The 9,152-nt window shown below is 32.9% G+C and overlaps 2 protein-coding genes across 2 annotated transcripts; both read right to left on the bottom strand.

Moving 5' to 3' along the window:
* Positions 1-2,556: 2,556 nt before the first annotated feature.
* Positions 2,557-3,622, bottom strand: LOC119607740 (MOB kinase activator-like 2). Its single transcript, XM_037961827.1, has one exon. The coding sequence runs from the start codon at positions 3,570-3,572 to the stop codon at positions 2,733-2,735; it is 840 nt and encodes a 279-aa protein (XP_037817755.1). The 5' UTR covers positions 3,573-3,622; the 3' UTR covers positions 2,557-2,732.
* LOC119607739 (transcription factor SOX-2-like) lies at positions 2,557-6,483 on the bottom strand. Its single transcript, XM_037961826.1, has one exon. The coding sequence runs from the start codon at positions 5,199-5,201 to the stop codon at positions 3,576-3,578; it is 1,626 nt and encodes a 541-aa protein (XP_037817754.1). The 5' UTR covers positions 5,202-6,483; the 3' UTR covers positions 2,557-3,575.
* Positions 6,484-9,152: the final 2,669 nt, after the last annotated feature.

Genomic DNA, 9,152 nt, shown 5'->3' on the forward strand with positions numbered 1-9,152 from the left:
TACTAACTAACTAACTAACTAACTAACTAACTAACTAACTAACTAACTAACTAACTAACTAACTAACTAACTAACTAACTAACTAACTAACTAACTAACTAACTAACTAACTAACTAACTAACTAACTAACTAACTAACTAACTAACTAACTAACTAACTACTAACTAACTAACTACTAACTAACTAACTAACTAACTAACTACTAACTAACTAACTAACTAACTAACTAACTAACTAACTAACTAACTAACTAACTAACTAACTAACTAACTAACTAACTAACTAACTAACTACTAACTAACTAACTAACTAACTAACTAACTAACTAACTAACTAACTAACTAACTAACTAACTAACTAACTAACTAACTAACTAACTAACTAACTAACTAACTAACTAACTAACTAACTAACTAACTAACTAACTAACTAACTAACTAACTAACTAACTAACTCTAACTAACTAACTAACTAACTAACTTGTGCCGCCCACAGTTGTCGTAGTCCTACCGCACTAAATATTTCCAAAATGTTTTTTATAACTTAAGTATAACAGCGACGAGGCGAGGAGGCGGCGGACGGTCCATTTTCGCAATATCCGTAAAATAACAGAATTGAATATTTGGGACACAAGTATACAGTCGCGAGGACTAAAATATCAAAATAAATAATAGAAATAATTTAGTAAGAAACTTAATAAATCTTCTTTAAGAAAAAATTCTTGTAAGTACTCAACAGTTATAGTTTTGTTTATCGTTTATTAATTTAGGTTATGGTTCTTCCGACAGTCAAGCTAGGATTGTACGACAATGGCCAATTAAGATACACTTAGTTAGTTTGAAAGTTAGTTTGAAAGGACGTTGTATATGTATGTATGTATATGTATACATCAAATCTGAAGAATTAAACCTAGACCTTTAATAGGCCTTGTTGTGCGCTCCTTAACCAGTGGCTCAGGTGGGAATTGAACCCAACAGTAGAACTCTAACCACTAACCTACCGATGGAGGCCACTTACTTTTCAGTTGAATGTTCATGGTTAGTTTTTGGTCCTTCCGATTGGGAACCCTGAATTGATTTATACTTTTTTGAAAAAAAATTGTTAAAAGTCCTTTAATAAACACACAAACAGGTTTAGAAAAGGAATATATTGAATGGCTTTTTTATATATAGCATTAGTTTATGGTCCTTACGACTTTATAACCAGCCATTGGCTATTGTTAGGATTCTGTGGTTAAATTTTGAATTTCTGTTTGCCGACGGCTTTTTTTATAATTTAAAATAAAAAACTTGGGGATTTTTTTGAAAACATTTTCTTTTTATTTTTAGTTTCATTTTTTTATATATTTTTTTGTTGGTTTCTTTTCTATATAGAATTATTTTTTTTTTACTCATTTATCGATTTTTTTTTTCTGTTTTGATTTTTTTATATAATAGTTTAAAGACTTTTTCTCTAATTTAAATTTCTGTTCTTATGTTTTAAAGTTTTAAATCTAACGAGTGAGTGAGTGAGTTGTTTGGTTGGCATAACTGATTAAGGATTAGAGACATGTACAGGAAACGAGCGGAGAAGTTAGGAAATAGGGATTTGTTAAGGCAGAAAAAGGTTTTAGCGAAATTTTGAGTGAAATTTAAGAAAAAACAAACAACTTGTTGGTTTTTGTGTTTATAAACATAAAAATATTTTACATTTTTAAAAATTGTTTTTGTTTTATTTTTGTTTTTTTGTAAATTTAAAATAAAATTTAAAAAAAAAATATTTATATATTTTTTTGTTTTGTTTTTGTATACATAAAAAAAGCATAATTAGACTTATCAATTAAGAGAAGGAGTAGATAATAAACTAAAAAATAATAAAATATAATAAAAGTATAATTACAATTTAACAAAACGTTTATTTAAAATTAATAATAATTTTAATAATTTTATAATAATAATAATAAAAATAAGCTGTTCTTTGTAATATAATTAATAATAATTAATAATTATGAAATATAATTAACATTTTTTTTATCACACATTTTACAAAAAAAAAAATTTCAAACATTGTGGATTTGTTTTTTTTTTCGTATAGATTTTCTTTTAAATTTAATTTTCTTTCTTTTTATTTAGTTTTAAATATCTAAAAGTTTTCAGGAATGCAGCTATGAGGCGGAATGTTATCGACGTGTGTGTATGTGTGTGTTTCAAATGAAAATCTATAGTTAGATACAGAAAGAGAGAGAGAAAAAAACTTCACTTCAATTTGTTCATTAAAAAACTGTCTGTCTGTAACACTTTTTCTTCAGCTCTAAAACTTTTTTTCAACAAATAAAAAAAAAGGAAATTATGAGGTTTTTTGGTGTATGATACTCTCTATTACGTTTAAATTTCTTTGCTGTTTCTTTTTTTAATTATTTTATATTTTATACTTATTTATTTTATATATATATATTTGTGTTACTTTTACTATATTTTCTGTTTTTATTTTAACGTTAATATTTACTTTTAGTAGCGTATAATTACTATTTTTTTTTTTTATTTTGTTTAAATTACTTTAATATTTGTTTTTTTAAAAATTTACACTTGACAAATTGTTATCTGTCGTTTTACGTTTAATTAACGAGTTTTTTTTTTGTTGTTTATTTGTATTTTTACTTCATTTACAACTAACGCCAAAACTTATTTATTATTAATTTAATTTAAATTAAATTACAATATTTGTTTTAGTTTAATTTTTGTTTTCAAGTATTTTACAAAGTGGAAATATCCAACAGTCCTGGTGCATCGTGCGGATGATGGTGATGATGATTGTGGGGATGGTGATGATGGTGGAGAGGATGATGATGGTGGGGAGGTGTAAGAGTAGAATAGGAGAAATGATGACTGGGGGCATGGTGATGATGATGCTGTAGTAAAGATAAGGTATCATTGCCACAGCCATCTAGCGTATTAAAACCGGCGGTGGCGGCATTAGTACCAGCATTACCCAGTGAATCCACACAGCCGGCCGTTAGACGACCCATTATGGCAGCCGATGTTACAACCGTAGTTGGACCACAGGCATCCAGAGAACCCTGTTGTGTTTGGTAGGCCGCCGTTAGCTGTGCATTGTGATTGCTGAGGTGTAATGCTGGCGAATGTGAGGGTAGGGAATGAGCCGATGAACGACTGCCGCCACCGGAAGAACCCGAGGCCGTGGGACTACAGCGTCCATTAAGAGAATTTATTGTAAAGCTCTGCATGCTACGTCCTTCGCCGTTTGTTAAGTTTTCTGTTATAGAAATACCTGAGTGTAAGTGTTGTTGTTGTTGTGGATGATTGTTACTGTTTAACAAATCATTTTGTTGCAAACGTTGTTGTTGCCCCATTAACGGCGAGGATGTATTGTGATCCGTTTCCACCAAATGCATTTGTTCATCTTGTTGCCTTAAGCTTGAGCTGTGGCTGCTGCTGTTGTTGTTGTTTTGATTAGACGGCGGCGGGGCAGTTAGAGTTGTATTGTTTGTTAGGGAAAGCCCACTGCAGGAATTAACTTCCGCGCTAGCAGAAACTGTTGGCAGCGTAGCGTGTCCTCCATATGCACTTGCCATTTCTCACATATGGGCCAGAGGAGCCATGCTACGCATCGACTGCTGATGATGTTGATGCGCCTGATGCTGTTGCAAATCGGGTGAACTGGTCTGATAGTGCATCAGATTGCGCTGGTGATGCTCGGCGGCAGCAGCAGCTGCAGCGGCGGAAGCTTGCATACCATCGGGCAGGTGATACATATTCATAAGGTGGTTGAGTTCCGAAGACGGCTGTTGGGCTCTCACATATTCCTGTTTCATTATGTGGTTATTGTTGTTGTTGGTGATAACGGCGGCGGAGGCGGAATTCTGTTGAGCGGATGAGGGTCCCCCTGAACTGTGCATGGGGCTGGGCGAGACTGGTTCTGATTTAACGCTGGAATCGCTGGGACTATGACTTTGGCAGGAGACTTGAGAACCAGGCTGGCCGGAGAGTCCATACGGTGAACCAGGTTGTGGTTGAGCACTGCCTCCCCCGTACGGTGAGCCAGGCTGTTGTATATTGCCGTAGGGTGAAGTTTGGCCGCCACTAACGGTGCCATACATGCCATAACCACTACCAGCGGCATTCATATAGTTTAGGGAACCCGCTGCTGCAGCAGCTTGATGCATTTGTCCCATATCGTAACGGTGATAGTTGCCCATATAGGCGCCATGTTGACTTTGATAGGCTGCGGCCGAGGGATCATGCATTATATAGCCATTGGGCATATAACCATTGGGAGCACTCATGGGATACATATCACGATTCACACTGGCCGCCTGTTGAGCAGCCGAGCTGATCGAATTAGCTGAACTGGTGCGGGCGGTGGGTGTGCTGGGCTCTGAGGATTGCAAAAGACCACCTACACCTAGAGGATACTTCTCCTTGGTTTTGGTAAGAGTTTTTGTCTTGCGACGTGGACGATATTTGTAATCGGGATGCTCTTTCATGTGCACGGCTCTTAAACGTTTGGCCTCATCGATGAAAGGACGCTTTTCAGCTTCAGATAAATCCTTCCATTGGGCACCCAAACGTTTGGAGATTTCACTATTGTGCATTTTGGGATTATCCGAGGCCATTTTGCGACGTTGGCCACGAGACCAAACCATAAAAGCATTCATGGGTCTCTTAACACGCTCGGCAGCACTTTGGGCATTTTTGTTGGCGGCCGAAGAATTATTATTATTAACATTACCACCACCCGAACTGCCGCTCGAACTAAGAGGAGTACTTTGTCCTCCCATGCCACCAGAATGATGATGTGAACCATGATGATGTGATTGTCCCGGCGAGGTCATATGATGACTGCCTATGCTGGTGTGTGAACTTTGGGTGGGACTCAAGTCGCTGGAGCTGTGCAAGGGAGAATTATGTTGCTGTCCAGCATTGCCATTCAAAGTTTGGGCCATGCTGTTTTGCAGAGAACTTAAGGCACTAGAGGTGCCATTGCCGGCGGCCGTTGTCTGTGAGGCCAAATGTGAAGTCATATGATGTTGATGATGATGCGACAGATGTGACTGTGTCAGGTGTGATTGGCCCAAGTTCATTAGAGGACCCAAAGCACTATAGGGTGAAGCGGCATGACCATGCAAAGCAGCCGATGCATGATGTGGTGGCATGGTGGCATGTAATATGCCACCTTTCATATCTGATTCCATGGTAAGCATATTGGTTTGGTTATGTTATTTATTAAATCGATTTTTTTTGTTTTGGATTGTTTAAAAAGTTTGGTTTTTTTTAATTTTGGCACTTTAAAGGTCTGCTGGTAGAAAAGTTTTGTTGTTTGGGGTTTAAGTTAAATATTCAGCACTTGTTGTTGTTTTTTTAAAGAAATTTTTTTGTTTTTGTTTTGATATAATTTTTTATAACAAGTTTTCTTTGGACATACTGGAAACCTTTTTTTATGGGAAATTTATTGAGTTTTAATTTAAAATTTGTTTATTTTATGTTAAAATATTTTGCTTTTTTTTGAATTGTTTTATTTTTATGATTTAACACTTTTTGGGCCTTTTGTGGGCTTTATAATTAATATTTTCCACACTTTTTTTTGTTAATATTTGTGTAAAATTTATTTTGTTTTTAGAAGTTTAAAAGTAAATAATTTAATGGTGCGTTAAAAAGAAAAACAAACAAAAAACTAAACTATTGTTAAATAATTTTCTTTTTTTTCAAATACTTTTTGAAATATTTTCTTTTTTTCTCAGATAACACAATTGATTTATTATTATATATTTTTGTTTCTTTGTATTTAAATGTATTTATTGTTTAAACATTTGCGACGCGCGCTGTATACGACATGAATCGCCGAATTACAAAACACAAATGATCTTTTCATAAACGTGATTTCCCGTAAATCCCATGAAGGAAAACTTCATAGACGAAAGCTGGTGCAGCACTCACTCTCAAACACATACACACGGCGCACAACGAGCGAGCAAGCAAGCAGTGTAAAGTCAGTCAGTTGTTGGCAGCAGCAGCGATACGCAACTAGAACCTTTTTGGTATGACTACTGGCTGAATTGACGGACTGACTAACGTTGGATGAGTTGATGGTTGGATCTATTTTGGTGCGTAATTAAGTTGTGTGTTTGTATGTGTGTAAGTGCGTATGTAAAGAGCGTGTAAGAGAGAGAGAGCGACAGGGTTTTAAGTGTAAGTAAGGGAGATGCTGTTTCCACAACGTTCGTTAGAGGGATGAAATACCGTCAAACCGTTTGACAACTAACGTTTACAACTTAACGTTTTACACACAACGCGACATTAACGCTTTACAACACGTGTTTATTACAGCGTTTTAATTAAAAAATTAATCTTCTTGTTGTAAAAGTTTTTAAGAAATTTTTAATTTATAGAATCTTTTGATTTTATTGCTTTTGTTTTTTTCTTTAACAAAAAATTTACACAAAATTGTGATAAGCGACGCACAAAATACCTCCACACTGCACTAGATTGAGCACCTTTCTGTTAAAAGACTCTAAGCTTGAAACCTGTTTGAGGTGCTTGAGCGCAGAGTGAGCAAAGCCAAACATATACACACACACATAGCAAACGTATACACACAACCTTAACAATATAATGGTGTGTGTGTAAAAGAGAGTTTATTTTCCTAGCTGTTAGAAAGAGTTGGCTATAGTGTTTTCTATTAAAGTTGATTACCGTTGTTGCTGTTTTGCTTACAGCTATTCTAGAGTAGTATGTGTTCGTGTTGTGTGTGTGAGTTGTGGTTGGCCCTGGTTGTATGTTGTTGGCTTGGGAAATAAATCATTTCTTGTTTAGGTTTGTTGAAATGTGGGTTGGATTTTGCGCAATTTTATACTCTATATTAAGATAGTCATTTAACCAATCAACAGCCAGCTAGAGTAAAACAAACTGTTAGTTAGTAGTAAAAAGGTCTCTTTCTAACTAATGGTTATAGGGTTGCATATCGATAAAGGTACAGTAAATTTGTTTTTTTCAATGTAATAAAGAGCAAGAGAGGCAAGTGTATTAGGGTTTTTTTGGTTTAAAGAGTTAACTTTTACATGATTGCCAAGGCTTTTGCTATAAATTTACGCACTTATTTTTTCGCCTGGGTCCTGAGCACAGTAGAGCACGCATTATAGCAGGAAATGTTGCCAAATTTCCCAGTGTTGAAGCTCTCAGAAAAGTTTTATAATCAAATGATAAATGTTGTTTTAAAGCCGGCTATTAAAGAGCTAACCATGCTAGAGAGTAAATTATATACCAGAGAGTGTTTTTGCTCGAGAGAGAGAGAGGGGGTGGGCTATGGGCCAACCAGCCAGATTAGGTGGTTTTTGGCCTCACCATTTACTATGTACATTATTGGACAAAAAAAAAAAAAAAAAAACACAAGTTAAATTTTGAGTATGTTTAAGTGAGTGTTGGTGTTATGCTATGCTAAGGAATGTTTTGTATACTAGTGTATACTTTAAGGTCGGTTGGTCGGTCGGTAGTACGTTTGGTGTGGTTGCTGCTGGTTGCTTGCTTGCGCTAACAAACTTGCTGTGCCAAAATGAAACAAAAAACTAACGCGTCGCTACTTTTCTTCTTATTAACTTAATGGATGTGTGTAGATTGATTTTTTTTTTGCTTTCTTCAGCTTTTTCTTCGCATTTTAACAGTTTACTTGATGGGTTTTCATTTTAGCCAAGTTTTTTTTCTTTTTTGGTTTTTCTTTATTTCATAAGAAAATGGAAAATAACAAGTTAACACTTAAATTTTGTTAAGAAATTTAAGTTAACTTTTAGTTTTTCCTTGAATAGTTAAATAAAACTATTGATTTTTCAGCAGTAAACTAAAAAAACTTAACAATTTAGAGGTAATAATAGATATTGGATTAAATCAAATTCTCCGTAAGGATCCACTATTCAAACGTACTTTGTAAAATCGCAAAACATATAGAAGTCAAGGTTTAAAGTATAAAATTTATAAAAATTTGGAATTTTTTTAAGATTGTAAACATTTTCTTTGAAAAAGCTTTAAACTTTAAAAAAGCTTTATATTTATATTTCGTACTCCCTAAAAATCTGCAAATCCAAAAAACTGAGAAATTTGTCCACATTTGATAAAATTCTGCCGATTTTGTTATTTTTGAAGATTAAAAAACCCTTTTTTAAAACAAAAAATTTAAACAAACTTTTGAAAAAAGCTTTATATTTTACTTAATTTATAAAAATCTATAAGTCAAAACAAAAAATTATATAAACTAAAGAGATATTGAAAAAATTTGTATGATTTTATGGTTTGGAACAAGGTTTCCCATTTGTTTAAGAAAAGCTTTAAAAATTCTTTAAAAAAGCTTTATAGTTTTCAAACTCTGTAAATTGTTATAAAAAAATCTTAGAAAAAATGAGGAAAATTATGAAATATGGATAAAAATCAATTGATTTTAAAGTTATATAACATATTATTTAAAAAAAGCTTTAGATTTTATGTATTTCTAAAAAGCTATAAATTTATATAGAAAACTTTGAGAACATGAGGACTATTATTCAAAATGGGTAAAAATCTGTTGATTTTAAGGTTAGAAACATTTTGTTTAAGAAAAGTTTTAAAAGCTCTTTGAAAAAAGCTTTACATTTTTTCAAATTTCTAAAAATCTATATATTAATATAAAAAACATAAAGAATATTACGTTATTTTTATTTATTTCAACTTAAACCTAAGAATAAATTCTAAGTCTAAGAAAAATAGCATAGAGCACTAGCATCTGCGGCCATCAGCTCGATAATTACGTTAGAAAACATTCAGTTTAAAAAAAAGCTTTGAAGATTCATTAAAAAAGCTTTATATTTTTCCATATTTAAAAAAAAACAGTATAAATTTTTTTAATAAAATAAAGAAATTTATAAAATGTTGGTTGCTGATTTTAATTCTACAAAACATTATACTTAAAGAAAGCTTTAAAGACTCCCTTAAAAAAGCTTTTTAAAGAATTAAGTTTATATATTTCAAATTTCATATATTTTTTGGAAAAATATGGAAAGTTATAAAGTTTTGATAGAAATGTGTGGATTTTAAGTTTACAAAAGATTTTATTTTTAAAAAGCTTTTAAAAATACTTTTAAAAAGCTTTAGAGTTTTCCACATTTCTACAAAGCTGTCAATTTATAAAGAAA

This window comes from Lucilia sericata, unplaced genomic scaffold, assembly GCF_015586225.1.
Source record: "Lucilia sericata isolate MDLA Ls3-8-SP2 unplaced genomic scaffold, ASM1558622v1 Contig000739F_arrow, whole genome shotgun sequence".
Classification (NCBI taxonomy): Eukaryota; Metazoa; Arthropoda; class Insecta; order Diptera; family Calliphoridae; genus Lucilia; species Lucilia sericata.

Coding starts and splice junctions, on each gene's coding strand:
- LOC119607740 (XM_037961827.1), bottom strand. CDS start 3,572: ATGGCAAGTGCATATGGAGGACACGCTACGCTGCCAACAGTTTCTGCT.
- LOC119607739 (XM_037961826.1), bottom strand. CDS start 5,201: ATGCTTACCATGGAATCAGATATGAAAGGTGGCATATTACATGCCACC.